Source organism: Myxocyprinus asiaticus, chromosome 39, assembly GCF_019703515.2.
Source record: "Myxocyprinus asiaticus isolate MX2 ecotype Aquarium Trade chromosome 39, UBuf_Myxa_2, whole genome shotgun sequence".
NCBI classification, from domain to species: Eukaryota; Metazoa; Chordata; class Actinopteri; order Cypriniformes; family Catostomidae; genus Myxocyprinus; species Myxocyprinus asiaticus.
The window spans coordinates 22594092-22610146 of record NC_059382.1 but is presented as its reverse complement, the minus strand read 5'-3'; the positions used below and the strand labels follow the sequence as shown (position 1 = coordinate 22610146).

The window sequence follows — 16055 nt, the reverse complement described above, 5'->3', positions numbered from 1 at the left end:
CGAAATCTGCATATGGACATACGCAAGTCTTCAGCAAGCCTCGATGGGATAAATACACAATTACACACTTTCACAAGGTAAAGTTACTCCATGAATCGCTTCCTAAGGCATTTTCACACCTGGTTCGTTTGGAGCATTTGTTCCAGAACCTGGTGTGTTTGGTTCAGTTCATATAGGCATATATAAACACAGCAGTCACACTCAGACCCACACCAAAACAATCAGTCTGAGACCTCCTGGATGGAGAAAAAATCTGTAGGTCAGCTCTTCACTGTAATTCTTCATTAAAATGTGGATATAACCTTTTAGCGGCTATATTAGATACAGGCCGATCTTCTTGATCGCTTCTCTCTTTTAAATAGCAGCAGATCAGACACAGGTAGGATGGCATCAGCCCCTTTTTGACATAAATAAATGTGGCTTCACTCTTTCTGTGTGTATGTGTGTGTGCAAGTGTGTGGACGCGAGAGGTAGAGAGAGCTCCATGACTGTGAGAAAAGGTACTTTTCAATGTAGAAATAATGTAAAATATAACCTTGTAAAAACGAACTGAACCTTGAAGAAAATGCAACATTGTAACTATTTTAGCTTTGTTTCAGAACAGATAAAGCAAGTTACCATAAATCACTCTATTGCAATTGTTTATGCTCATGCGGTACTCCTGTTGTTATTATGGCAAGCTCCATGTGACAGGGAATCAGATAGAGAGAGTTGCGGTGAGTTGATATGTTTGTCACCCCTTCACCATTTTGGATCGGCAAGTGTATCCTACCTCTGGCAGAAGAGAGCGAGATCTCAGCAAAACAGTCCACATCCTCGGTCAAAATCGAGTTGTTTGGAGTCTGCTAGTGTGACGCCGGCTTTAGTGGTAAACAACATTATGCCACAAATGTTGTCGATTGAGCTTAACTTAACATTCTTTTAAACTCTGGGCCAGGTTGTTGTCCCAAAACAACTGTTTTGGGGGATGGATTTAGCCTTGTCAGGCAACAAGAGATTTATGGGGAATTGAAGAACAGGAGACCCATTTGACTGACCTCAACCTATTCTCACTTATGTCTTCTGAGCAGACAGTAAACAAGAGCTGAGCACAGACTGACCCAGTCTGATAAGATCAGGAGAATGCTGGACAATCGGATGCTGAAGTGGAGGAGGGAGTCATACGTTCCATCACATCTTTTATGGGCACACAGCAGCTGCAGAGAGGCTATTAATTGCTCTCTCATTAGGCATAATCTTTGGACTGTCATGACATCAGTCCATCACCAAACAAATAATGTGTGTGAGGGGTTCCGCGCACGCTGACACATCACTTGTCATCCGGTGCAAACTCACTGACGTGACAACTGAGATAGAGCCCCCACGAGCAACACGTAATGAGACATGCTGCTGTAATGACTCACTAGTGCCAGGTCTGGCACATTTTGAGGAATCACATAAGTGACATATTAGAAGCGGAGAGGTCTTGTATTACCCTGAAGGGGTTTGTCTTGCAATAACAACGACTGACTCTACATTATCTCGCTTATTATACAGCTACTAACCAAATTAATAAATACATGGACACAAAATATTGATTTGCGTTGAAATTATGTAATTATGTGAGAAGAAATAAACCGCTGTTGGTTCTGTTGGTATTTATTTTGTAATTAATGACCGTCTGACTGCTCATTATGCATCTTATTACAAGACTACTTGCCAAATAAATAAATAAATGGACATGAAACATTGATTTGAGTTGAAATTATTTTATAAGCTTACTTCTAGAGAATGCACAGTGATCTGAGAAGCAGGAATGATGGCTCACAATACCCGGATGAGTGGTCTGATACGTGGATGTGCGACTGCGAAATATCAGACTGCTAGAGGGCACCACTGATCGATCAGAATAGAGTATTCCAGAAAGCCGTGTAATAACAAACGTTATTACATGGCTCTCAGGAATACTTTATTCTGATTGGTTAATTGCTGCATAATGCTGTCAAATATTTTTGTATAATGACTTCTAAACTGTATAGATTTCCTACATAGCTTTGGTAGTTTCATGTCTCTCATATCCCTCCAAATCTGTATTTCATGTACATGATTTATTTGTTTGTTAAACATGTAATAAGTGGGGTAATGTACAGTCAGCTGGTCATTATTGCAAATTGAACCCCTTCAGGGTGATACAAGACCCCTCCACTTGATATTGGGGTCGTGATCATCCTGTAGGTTTTATTTTGCAATAACCACTGGTTGTACATTATTAATCACATTGATGAAGTGGTAACACTTTACAACAAGTTTCCATTTGTAAACATCAGTAAACAACATTCTTTAGCCACTAACAGTAAAAATACTTTTACAGTATGTATTAATCTTGGTAAATGTTAATTTCATCATATACTTGTCAGAAAGCAAATGACCCAAGAGCAGAGGAACAGTTTACAGGATTTATTGACAATAAATTAGAACTGCAGGGCTGGCGAAGTGTGGAGAACCAACGCACCGACTGCAGCAGGAAGGCGGTGAGTGTGTTTGTAGATGTGTGTGCGTCGTGGTCGTGTAGAGAGCAGATCAGTGAGGAATCCTCCGTGAAGAGCGTGTTCGTAGGCATGTATGTGTCGAGGCAGTGTAGAGAGCAGATCCGTGAGGAATCTTCCGTGAAGAGTGTGTTCGTAGGCGTGTATGCATCGTGGTAGTAGGGAACAGATCCATGAGCAATCCTCCGTTGAAGAATGTGTGGGTAGAAGGACAAGCACAGCAGCAAACTGGAAGGTAACCGCACTCCAGACACATTGGCAGAGACGGGCAACCAATACAGATACATGAGACAGGACCAACTGAGGCAGAGACAGCGAGGTGAGTTACTTGAACACACAACAACAATCTAGCAAAGATCATGACACAACGAAGGGTTTAAGTAGGCAGAGAATCAACAGAGAACAGGTGCTGTCAGCACGCTAATTAGTGGCATGAGCAGCGTTCCCATGGAAACAATCAGTATTCCCATGGAAACGCTGATCACACATGCCGGCAGCACCTGAGACACATGAGGGAGAGAAAAACAAAACAAACAGAACAAACCGGCGAATTCACCGTGACCGTGACAATACAAATACATCTTTAAAATAAAAAGTTGTATTTGTTAACATTAGTTAATGTACTATAAACTAACATGAACTAACTATGAATAATTGCATTTTTATTTACAAACATAACAAAGATTATTAAATGTTGTAAAAATATATTGTTCATTGTTTGTTTATAATACTTTATGCAACAACTAAAGTTAACAAATAGAACCTTACTGAATTGTAAAATGTGTTAAAGTGTTACCCTTTATATCTGGAATGATCCATTTTGTATTTAAGCATAATATACAGTATATTACATTATTCATTAATAATAAATCAATGCATAACATAATATGGAACTATACCATGTTGAAATCTGCAAGATAAGAATAATTTACCTATTACAAAAAGGCGTGTGCTGGCAGTGATGCTTGTTACTACATTGGTTGCGACACATTCCCACTCCCCGTGATCCTCTTTGCTCAGAGACACAAACTGTAAGCTACCACTTGTTAAGAGGCTATGCTTGCTTCTGCTGGGCTTCCCGACCTTGATGAAACAAAAAAATAAACAGTTTGCATGTACCATACAATAATCATCTATGCAAAGGCGAAAAATGTCTCAGAGTCTTGATGGTTATACCTTTCTCCATACAATGGTTGGAATCTCAGGGTCTCCAGAGGCAGCGCAGGGGATGACCAGCTCTCTCCCCGCCTCTTGGCGGTACTCCCCCCCGGGCCTCACGTTGAAGTAAGGGGGGTCCTTTGTTCACATGATGACGTTAAACACATAAACCACACATTATAAACTCCAAAACCTTGTTGATGCATAAAAACATAATGGAGCTAAGTCACATGTCTGATCATGTTCTATTTCAAATTTGAGGATGATAATTTCAAAATTCTTAGTTTGTGCCTAAATACAGAATAGTAAACATTATAAAATAAACATTATCTTGTGCATATATTTTACTTCCAATCATAATCGAGTTATTATAGCAGTGTGTTTTAATGATTTCATATGGATTCCAATCATATAATGAGGCAGAAAGCAGAATATTGGCAGATGAAGATGATAGCAGGGGTACAGCTCTTCTGCAATTACAGCTACAGAACTGTCAATAATCATACACAAATATCAGAGACTGCATGGAAATAATAGACAAACCATATATTTTTGTAATCGTCTATTTATTTACAATAAGTCTAAGCAGTTAACTGATTCGTTTTATGCTTGATAGTAATTTATCCTACTATGATATGGGATGGGGAAGTCCCTGTCATGTGGGCACTGATGTTTGCATGAAAGAATTACAGCCTGTCAAAGGGTCATATTGCATAATTTAGTGGAAAATTGACAAAAATAAAAATTCTTTAAACATTTCTGTAAATGTGCACACTGTTGGGACAAAATGTTCTATTGGATGTTGTTCACTGAAGCCTACTATTGACAACTCTAAGGGAGTTTACATCTCTGAATAGGTACGTGCGTCTTTATAACGGTTTCATTTTCGTAACTCTCGCTTTGATATTTTGATATATTGACATAAATTAAGACATTTCTCAGGCAGTGACATTTCTATTGTGTAACATTGGCTAAATATCAAAGCGAAAGTATTAGACCTTTCTTATGATGTATATAGTTTGTCACGATTAAATAAGAATTAAATGTTAATAACACACAGTTAATGCAAACAATATCGATCCCCGGCAATACCTGCCAGTGAAGGAGTTTTAATATTCTATCGAGTTTTAAAACAACAAAACCGAAGTCCCAATCCTAAACCTTAAATCTAAACCTAACCAATAGTGTCAAAAGCAAACGTGGGGTGAAAAACGCAATTGCTGATGCAAATACATCATGTCGTGGTGCTTCTATGACACTTGCATTTCACGAGTCTACAGAAATGCTATTCAGGAATCGTACTCCGGTCCTTTGCATCAAAAGTGCAACGCTCTAAGTTTCAATTTAGCTCAAACAAGTTTGTAAATATAGATGGTTATATAATGCAAACGCTAAAATGTATCACCTTACAAGTCATACACTATAGTAAAAGTGATAAGGTGTCATAAGATAGCATTGTGTGAGGAACAGGGCAAAACTATGTGTTTACGAACTGATAATCTGTTCTTACTTGAAGTGTAAAAGGGAACAAAAGTAATTGTTCTTTTAGCACCACTAGTGTCCATTTCACCAGGAAACTGCCGTGACACGTATAAAGAGAGATGTAAAAATCATTTTGCATAAATGTTGGTATAGTAACGTAATTCTATAAGGCCAGGTTGTTAGTTTCAATAATGTTCATTTTGTACTTGGGAGGAAGTTTTGCCTGCAATAAGTTTTCATAGTACACCCCCCAAAAAAAAAAAAAAAACAATCCAGGAAAATGTTATTCCTCATGATATGACCCATTTAAGTAAAGCTGCAGTGACGCACCTTTAGCACCAGAGTGGCCGGAGGGGACTGTCCCATGGTACCTAGGACATTGTAAGGCACACAGGTATAGGTGCCAAGGGAGTCTTCAGTGACCTCTGCCACCCGAATGCTTCCATCTGCCATTTGGCTCCATCCGGGATACTGTGAGAGGAGCAGAGGGGCACAATCAGTGGTGTGTATTGTTTTCAAACACAGCCTGAAAGGATTTCTGATGTCAGCAGTCAACAGATGACTGACCTTCTCGATTCTAAGAGGGTAGCCATCTTTCTCCCATCTGACTGATGTAACAGGGGGGTTGGCATCCACTGGGCAGCGAATGATTCCAGGCAATTTTCTTGGGACGTAGATGACAGGTGGCATGTTCACAACACGGGCAGGGTCTGCAGAGAGCAGCCAGTCCAAAAAGATATGAGGAACATGGGTAATAACATTAGATATGGTGCAGCGGATTGGAATCCATTCTCTAGTGGCTATAGGCAGCAATGCAGCACAGAAACATAATATACACAACACATTACAATTTAAATCGTCTTGCATCATTTTGCCGGACAGTGAAAGACGCATTTAATAGGTCCTATTTAATCTCTCACCCTCTGTGCAAAATAAGTTGAATTCCATTTATATTAGCTATGCTGATGAAAGTGTTTAGGAAATGTTTTCAATTGCTATAGTTTACTCTGCTTGCACTGTAATGTTATGTTGCTTTGTTTATAAACAGCGCATTAATATCGAACAGTGATTAAAACTGACTTAAACTACCTGTGCATTCATCAGTTTGAACTGCACGTATTCCAGCCAATCAGAATCGAGTATTAGAACAGACCATGGTAAAACATGAATGCATTCGGCATCATGACATAACAATAAACCATATTTTTAACAGAATTTATTAATCCTGGTTAATGTTTATTTATGATACAATTAGGTAATGTATTAATATTTGTTTTATTGTAAGTTATGTTAGTTCATAATACATTAACTAATGTTAACAAAAGAAATTAATAAAAAAAGTTTGTTGCAATAAAATTTTTACCAAGATTAGTAAAGGTATTGTTCATTGTTAGTTATAGTTAACTAATGTAGTTACCTAATGTTAATGAATATAACCTTATTGTAAAGTCTTCCCATTTTGGTTAACTTTTGTTGACTGAGAATAAATATACAAACTATCTAGCCAAATTTTGTCTGAAATGTAAGAAAATTAAAGGTGCTGTAAGTGATTTTAGCCATTCTACTTACACAAGAATTAGCCACGCCCACTTTTCCCAAAACCCCACAACCCAATAGAAACCAGACTGAGAGCAGAAACAATTGTTTAAAACAAAATAGTGCCCTCAACTGGCAACTGATATGAACAACATGGCATAAAAATTATGTAAAGCCTCAATTCGCTGTAATTACAATACTACGAGAATGTGCAAAATGATTGACAGGCAGAAAGTGTCAGTGACCAGGGACAAATTTTTGTTTGCTGTTTACAAAGTCTACAGCTGTCACAGAGACTGGTGAGATATCTCAGGACCCTTATTTTTATTAATACTGTATCTTTAAGGGAGTAGGAAAAGTTTTTGCATACCTTTCCATGGGAGGAAAAAAACAAACAAACGCTTACAGCAACTTTAATATTAACTTATTTATAAGTTCTATATTTATAATGTGCCAAAGCAATATTACACTCTCAGTTGTGCTGTTGTAGTGAATTATATTCAGTACAGCAGCACAATTGTGTGTGATTTCTTAATTTTTTAACCGCTTCGAACATACCTCATCTAATCACATTTCAGAGTCAGAATTATCCATGTTATAATAGTGAACAAAAAACCATTTGCTTCAGTGACAATTCTTGCCTGTCATGATTTCAATTTTTCACAGTGACCACAGGAAGTAAGACTCTTCCAATCTGTATCTTCCAACCCACAGAGACTAGGGACAAAGATAGAGACAGACAGCCAGAAGGACAACGAGAGGCTGGACAGACAGCAGCTGCTCAGGGAGTCCTGGTGCAGGAAGTGAGTTCTCATATGCGCCAGAGAGAGGCAGCAACTAGAACATCTCAGATGCCTGGCAACCACCATGCCATCTCAAAGGGTGCAAATAGCTCCGTCCCTGTACGCGAGTCGTGACAGATACCAATTACCCGCTCTGATGATAGCATACTCGACATAACACACCTCAAAGGCCCACAGGATATGAGGCTGATATTTTAGGCACAGGCTGTTTAAAAGGGCGTTCACACAGACTGCAACTTGCAGAGAAAAAGCAATCAGAGAGTTGCCGATTTTTGGGCGTGTCCAGCCACACAAAGTTGAGAAAAGTTTAACTATTTGCAAACAAGGAGGGATGCAATGTCTTTCTTTGAAATGTTGTACTGGAGTGCGTTACATTCAACATTGTTGAAGTTGAGCGAATTCAAAGTCCCTTTCAAGTCAGTCCACTAAGCGCGAGTCGACGGCCATCTCTGGAACACTCCCGGGCAACTTTTTTTATGGATTCAAGTGGCATAAAAGTAGAGCTCCTATCTACTAGAATGGGGAAAGACTGAAATCTCCAAAACAGTTGGGCAAAATTACAATCAAAAAACATATATAAAATCAGCAGGAAAATCTGACAACAATGGTATCATAAAATGAGCTTTTTTTTTTTAGCTCAGGTCAGGCTAAAAAACAAAAAATTTCAGACTGGTCCAGCTAATGTGCATGCGCATTCTCGAGTTTACTAACAGGCGATGTCTGTATCTAAAAGGTGATTGGCTCTTTTGCCTGTAAGGCAGGACTTCCTTTTCTACAGTCACCATATTGGGCGTTCCAATTTCTCCCGTTTATTTTAATGAAAGTGGTCAGTCAAGTTCAGCACTCGATGTGTTAGGAAGGCAACACAAGCATATGGATAGTGAATCCAGATGTGGGAACTTTATTGAAACACAGGTAAGAAAACAGGTGAGAAGAATGATAAATGAACTTAACAGGTTTCAGAGTAATGCAGTTCACTGTAGACAGTCACTGATGAATATTGTGAATATTAGGTTTGTGCACTGATTACGAGGAGTTGATCAATGTTTTGATTTGAGAGTTACTAATGACTAAAACTTTGGTCTGGTCATCACACAAATTGATAGTATTCTTTAAAAGACTTGCATGAATAGTGCATGAGTCAATCAACTACTTTTACAATGGTTTGTGGTGTTTTTTGTCCTTTATGGATCTTGACAACCTGGAGTTCCTATCCATCCATTCCTATCCACTTTCATTATATTACAAAAAGATGAGTGAAGATTTTTACATAAAAGTTTTTCTTTTATATTCAACGAAAGAAAGAAAGTCATATGGGTTGCAAGTGACATTTCATTTTTGGGTGAATTAACCCTTTAATTTCACCTTTAATTGATTCCTTGTCAAACAAGAATGACATATTATTTTTTACCAGCAATACATCGCATTTGCGACTAGATTTTCCACAGCTGGGCAGAGTTGTGTTGCCCACCGCGGTGCGAACGCCAATTATTGACCAGCAGTACAGCAAACTGGTGACCTGCAGGGATAAAGTCGTTGTCAGTGTGAATGAGGCATAAGAGGTTGGAGGTGAGACTCACATTGCACAGTCAGGTAAGCTGAAGCAGAGGGGGAGATGCCCAGACTGTTACTAGGGCTACAGGTGTATTTCCCAGCATCCTCTGGCTTCACTCGGTAGATGATAAGGGTTCCGTCAATAAAGATGCGTACTCGAAGCTTCAGATCACTGCAGGGAAGAGAAGAAAGATAATCTGTTTGAAAAATGTTCTCAAATGTATGTGGAGTTGATACAAGGACTCTATGTAGAATCTGTTCTCAGTTCTCAGTTCTAGATAATTCTGTAAATGGCAACTTCATCAGAGGCTGTCTGTCAATATTACCATCAGTTCGAAAAGACAGTACACAAATCCCTAATAGGATGAGCCATGTTTTTATATATATAATTTAATTTCATATTAATGTGCCAAGTTGCTAAAAATCACTAACACAATCTGCAGTTAGGAACTATATTGGTGGAAAAAGGGTTTCCCTGCTAGAAAAAAAGAAGCTAAACATAGCCTAAGCTGGTTTGCTGGTCTTAGCTGGTTTAAGCTGGTCTCCCAGCCTGACCAGCTAAAAAGTGCCCAAAACCCCTTCAGCCTGACCAGGCTAGGCAACCAGCTTAGGCTATTTTTTAGCTGGTTTTATCAACAGGGATGTGATTTATTAATGATACATTTAATTGCCTAACAACACCCATAAATCATGGTAAAACCACTGTAACACAAAGCCTCTCATGGCTTATTGCTTAAATATCTCATTCAAGGAAAAAACAAAGTCCTCTATAGTCTACAACACTGCAGATGAAAAGTATGTATGCCTGCAGAACAAATAAAATCATTCCTAAGCAAATAATATGTTGATTCCATGGTAATTTTCAAACAAAAAGCCATCTGTTGACCAGCAGTCTGAATATTCAGATGACGTTCCGTTCAACACAGTTCAATAGTACCGGAAGCGACTATTTCGCAACACTATTCTGGGCAGGGAACAGACTACATGCCTGCGTATAGAGGGTCAATACGGCCACGCTTGGGGGAGTCAGAACAGCTCCTGGCTCGGCTTCAGCTGATCAGCATGTTTTTTTAGGCATGTGATGACACAAGCACAGTGTCACAAGATGTTCCCGTACCGGCATAAAAACCTGCTGTGTGCACCTCCAGGTCACTGCGCCAGCATTCGACTTAATGCAGCTGCAAGGCTTGAGATTCAGGGATTCTGGGGCTAAAAATATATGCGGCTCTAATCTAAAATTGTGTGAAAGTGGCAGACACACACACACACACACACACACACACACACACACACACACAGCATAACAGTTTGAGACTTGGCACAGTAGTGAACTCGATCATAACTTTACTTCTTGAAGTAGACGTTGTCCTCTTCCCAGAACCAGGTGTAGGTCAGGTTGCCAGGATACGCCTCGGCTTGGCACGTAAATTGGGCATTCTGGGATATGTTTACAGTGATGTTCTCCGGTGGTGAAACGATGTACGGAGGACCTGATGGAGACAAACAGTGATATGCGTTACAAACCCAATTCGAATGGGATTATTATTGCAGACGTCTGTAATGTTTATCGTCAGTTCGCCCAGGATAAGAGATGTCTGTAGAAATCGCAGAGATGGGTGTGTCTACAGCATTTACACACTGCCGTCACACGTAACTGACCCATCAGAAAATGTATAGCTGGGCTGATTATTCATGCAGGAAATATTAAACAGGAGCACATACTGTATCTGGGATTATTAGAAGAAATTTATCAGAATATCTGGCAAAATACAACAAAACTGGTGACATTAGCGAGCCTGTAAACCTATATTAAACTCTTGAAGTAAAAATACGGACAATCTGTTCACATAATTTTATTTGTCCCTTCGGAAAATATGCTCAGAAACGCAGAGCTGTAGTGTCCGAATAACATGCAAACACAATTTCCCCCTTTCAGTCTGCTCAAATAATAAATAAAGTAAAAAAAAACTGTGCTTGTGTAGGCTTCTTTTCAAATTTTCCAAATCAAAAGAAAACACACTTGTTTCTTTCTCTTTTGCATATAACAGCATAAAATGCTTAAAAAAATATGCATCAGTCCATTTGCAACAGTCAGCGTTCTCTGAAGTTGTGAAGAGTGTCTTACATTTTCTGGTGTCTTCTGATTGGCCAACATCTACTTCAGACACTTGGAGAAACAATGATAGCTAAAGGGCTCACATACTGAATGATGCAGATTAACTAGCTTTTTAGAAGCACGTCAATTTGCACAGGATTAGTATAACCTGGGGTTATTTTTACCAGGTGTTTTATAGAAGGTAAAAGACGCAGTAGTCTTTACCAGTGCAGGAACACGCAGTCTGTAAAATGAAAAAAATTATAATAATTAAATTATATAATAAAATATAATAAAAATAATTAACAAAATTACTGACATGGTCAATTCGCAAAGGATTCAAATTATGGAGAAGCTCTGGTAATTATAACATTACCACATGTCCCCGTATAAAACGAATCCCGAACGAATAGGGCTATAGACAAACAAACACATAAAGGGCAAAAAGTCAAAACAGATCAATTAAAAGAATATTTCTGGGTATTTTTAAACCTAATAACTATGTACTGTAGCCTGTCTCTAGCAGGCTCTAGAGTAAACAATAATTCCATCTTGTTCGTAAGAGTGTATAAACGAATGGGAAGCACATTTGGAATTGGAAGCCTAAGAGGTAAGCGGGCCGGAGAGTTTAAATGGCAGAAATGTGAAGCTTTTTTTTTTTTTTAAAGCACTTACAGTATTTGAATTCCTAAGTAAAAAATAAGAATGTCACTTGAGCTGTAACGCTATTAAAAATCAACCTTTTGAGCATAGGCGTAATTTTAATTTTAGGTAGGGATGATAGGGACATGTCCCTATCAACTTTCAGAAAATCGGAAATGTCCCGTTTTACAACACATAAAATAACTGACCTTTATACTGTGTTTTTATTTTCATTTTAACAACTATTTAATGTCCTTAGAATAATTATTAATGTGTAAATTATTGTTCTACCTCTTCTGGAGCGGTGCATAAATGATGTCGTTTGTAAGATTTTGAAAAAATAATTTTCTGGAGATTACGCGGGCGGATTTCCATTGGTATTTTACGTCCAATCCTTGAAATTAGTAGATTTAAACAAGCATACTTTTCGTGAACAAAATGTTTCCTGTCAAAAAGTCAAAAACATACTGAGCTTTCCATGCAGACCAATGGAGGATTCTGCTTTTTCAGCTGGTAAGCACCCTCTTGAGGAAGACACCTTAAAATTTGAACGATTGTGTCAGAGGTGCAGGGTTTTTTTATCCCCTTTCTCCCAATTTGGAATGCGCAATTCCCACTACTTAGTAGGTCCTCATAGTGGTGCGGTTACTCACCTCAATCCGAGTGGCGGAGGACAAGTCTCAGTTGCCTCCGCTTCTGAGACAGTCAATCCGTGCATCTTATCACGTGGCTCGCTGTGCATTTCACTGCGGAGACTCACAGCGTGTGGAGACTCATGCTACTTTCCGTGATTCACGCAATTTTCTGTTAAAGCATGATTTTTTGTAAAGCTGCTTTGAAACAAAGTTGTGGGTTGTAAAAATTTCTATACAAATAAAATGACTCGACCTCATCATTTGTTTATTTTGTTATGTCATTTTGCACATGAAAACTGTAAATTTACCCTTTGTTTAGATTTCCATTTGTGTAATGGTGGATAATACATTTTACAGAATGTCACTTTATGTCCCTTGGATTTTATTTTCTTGAGGTAAATCTTCTTGAAAAAGATAACATTTGATTTTGGCCCATTAATCTTAGGTTTATCGCATAGCATATCACTGGATATTATCCATCGCATTTCACATTTTTCCTACTAACTATGCATCCCTAGTGGTCAGTTCGTAATTTGTTTATACTTTAGAAATTCTTTAATAAAAAAGGCTAATATTTATTATGGTGGGGTAGAGATATTCAGTATGAGGTAATAATGTTATTTTGCCTATATTACCAGATTGACTTTCTCGCATTTTCTTAATACCAACATTTAGAATTTTATCTTTGCTATATGTCCCTACCAACCTTCAAACCAAACCTACACCCTTGCTTTTGAGGTGGGACTACTTTTCTTGCTTGAGGAATTTCAAATGGTTTCAAACAATATGATAGTTGCATATTTTTAAACATTTATTCATGATGGTGCCTGCTTGTTACTAATCTTCCATTTCAAGTTGTGTAATTACTGTAAACACAAATCCTCCTTATTAATAAACACTGAGGGACGAGTTTTTATAGTTTGTTAATCGACATAAAGCCACAGATGTGGTAGTCCTTTAAAGATCCTCCAATTACCCTAATTCTACCCTGTGTTTATATGTGCACATAAACTAAAGATTACTTCCTGCCATAGCACCATGGATACTACTGTCACACTTTCCCACAGAGAACATTATCCTTCCCACCCGAGGCTGTCACTGAAATTGCCAATAGACTTTTAATTAGATGTGTGAGTAGGCAGGCATACTGTCCTGACACTCTGACCAGTGTGAGATTTGCAGGTGCTCTGCAGAAAGATACAGTGTGAATGCTGCCCTTAGCACAAACAAACCAATGACTAGCAGTGAAATATATTTACATCTTAATGTGTGGACTACATTGAGAGCTTCCTGGATGCTTCCTTAATGTGCAGTAAATGACAATGCATCCAAGGGGATTATTGACAGAAGCACAGCTTTTCTTATTAAAATGAAATTGCAAAAGGTAGCACTTGAAAAAGTCAAAAAATATCCATAACGTTGCCTGTGCACTGTTATTGAAGCAAGTTTTTAACTAGAGTGCCTCTCTGGAGGTTTCATGAGAATATTGCTTTTTGTAAAAACAATATTGCTAGTTTACTAAACAAAACAGCCCATGGCCAAGGCAATTTTGACTCAGCACAGTTCATATGTGTCTCCATCTGACTCTCTAATGCTCAGACAAGAGCAGAAGATTCTCTTCTAAATCACTCCAACTAGATATAAGCAGAATACTTGTGTTATTGATGTTGTATTGTGAGGATTGATCATTACATAATATTTAAAACTATGTTAGAAAATATTATGTCAGAACTAATTCTCCCATGAACTAATAATTCTCAAATTTGATTTTTTTCAATGAATTGTTTAATCCAGTTCACGAAAACATGTCATATGATTTGTTCACGAATCGGAAATCGTTACTTTTCTCATTAACTCTTTTGAATGCACCAAGGATTCACCAAGATTTCTGGTAAAAATTTCTGGAGTGGTTTGTTTCACACCCAAAGCTATCATGTGGCTTCAGAAGACTTGGAATATGGCATACATGTCAAATTTACCACTTTTATGATAATTTTATGGTGCTTTTGGACCCTTTTTGAAGCTTTACAGCACCAGTCCCCATTCACTGTAATTGCATGGAAAAGAGCAACCAGTACATTCTTCAAAACTTCTCCTTTTGTATCGCATGGAAAAAAAAAGAAAGTAATACTGGTTTGGAATGACATAAGGGTAAGTATATGATGACAGATTTTTTTTAACTACTCCTTTTAACATGAACATGTAGAGCGTTTCACTTAAATTTATGCTAAATGTGGCATTTATTAGGTTTTAAGGTCTCATAATTTGCTGTTTATTCATTGTTAGTGAGAATAGCTTTTAAATACATTTATTATTAGTAATAATTACCCATTTTATCCATAGACATAAGAAATAAAAAATCATTTTCATAGAAATATTGGTATTAAAATCAGTGATATTGGTCTTGATAGCATTTGATATAATGGTATTACTGAACTAAAGCTTTATATTCCAGGTAATTCACAGAGCATAAACACATTTCCAGCTCGTTTGCTAATAAAGGCTGCTTTTTGATCATATGTGTCCTTTATATTCTCTGTATTTCCAAATAAAGTCTGCATGTGTGCTTTGTGATCACACATGTCCTCTAAATTTTCTGTATTTGCCAGTGAAGGCTGCATGTTAGCGCACTGCTCTGTATTCACGGCCATGCTCCACTGCCATAAATCTGACAACAGTGAAAGTCTCAAAGCCAGTGACAGGCAGCTTGCTCATTTTTGCTTTCATACTGTACACGGTCCACGGATAATAAACTGAACAACTTCATCATTCGCTACAAACACTGAGGCCATATGGGGAGAGACTATGGTTCCATTACCCAAGTGACGGCTCAGAGCGAACAGAATTATTCTGTTTGTATATGCATGAAACAGACACGCACACACTCATAACACAAACTCACATCACGTCAAAGGGCTGGAGAGCAGACCTGGTGCCATATGTGGCAAGATCTGCAGTATGTACTGTAAACAACTAAACCCTGCTGAAAAGACCAGTATATCTGGCCACTAGCATAAGTTGTGTTTGCATCCTGGTCCATAGAATGGTTGTTAAAAGATGATTGGAGTTTTGTATATAGATGACCTCAGACATGGACTCAAAGTCACTAAACTCCAATTTTGACTTCACAGGGTTTAAAGAGCCCATATTATGCTCATTTACAGGCTCATAATCCATAAAGGAAAGGTAAAATCCCCAAAAGCATAATAGGGCCTTTTTAAAGTAGTCTAAGATGTTTCTCCTAAAAATTCTGAGGAGAAATAAAAATAGAAGAATTTGATGAGAAATGTTTGAATTCATTGGTCTCTTGGCAAAAAAGAGCACAGATTGTTACATTGTTGAGATCTTTTCTGAAACTCTAGATGAGATACATCAGAGATAACTAGGGTGTTTTTCTCCATTTGTTCGGCATTTAATATAACAGAGATATTAAAGCGATTCTCTTTGTTGTTGTTTTTTCTTTCATGTGAGCCACCAGCTGAACCAGCATTAAACCAGCACGAACTACAAGCCTGACCAGCATAGAAATTCTAAGCGGATCTTTTTAGAGCAACGTTCATCAGCACTGTGGGCAATATCTATGAAATACATCAAAGATCATCATCCAAACAACAGGTAAATAAAT

At 38.0% G+C, this 16055-nt stretch overlaps 1 protein-coding gene across 4 annotated transcripts in view; it reads right to left on the bottom strand.

The window, feature by feature from the left end:
• LOC127429972 (protein turtle homolog B-like) overlaps positions 1 to 16055 on the bottom strand; it is a 91172-nt gene that overhangs the window by 16556 nt on the left and 58561 nt on the right. For all 4 annotated transcript variants that reach the window (XM_051679377.1, XM_051679378.1, XM_051679379.1 and 1 more), the window contains exons 6-11: positions 10407 to 10548; positions 9085 to 9230; positions 5733 to 5875; positions 5496 to 5636; positions 3702 to 3821; positions 3458 to 3608 (exon numbers count right to left, since the gene is read on the bottom strand). In XM_051679377.1, the coding sequence (XP_051535337.1) occupies positions 3458 to 3608; positions 3702 to 3821; positions 5496 to 5636; positions 5733 to 5875; positions 9085 to 9230; positions 10407 to 10548 (843 nt within the window). The remainder of the gene's footprint in view (positions 1 to 3457; positions 3609 to 3701; positions 3822 to 5495; positions 5637 to 5732; positions 5876 to 9084; positions 9231 to 10406; positions 10549 to 16055) is intronic.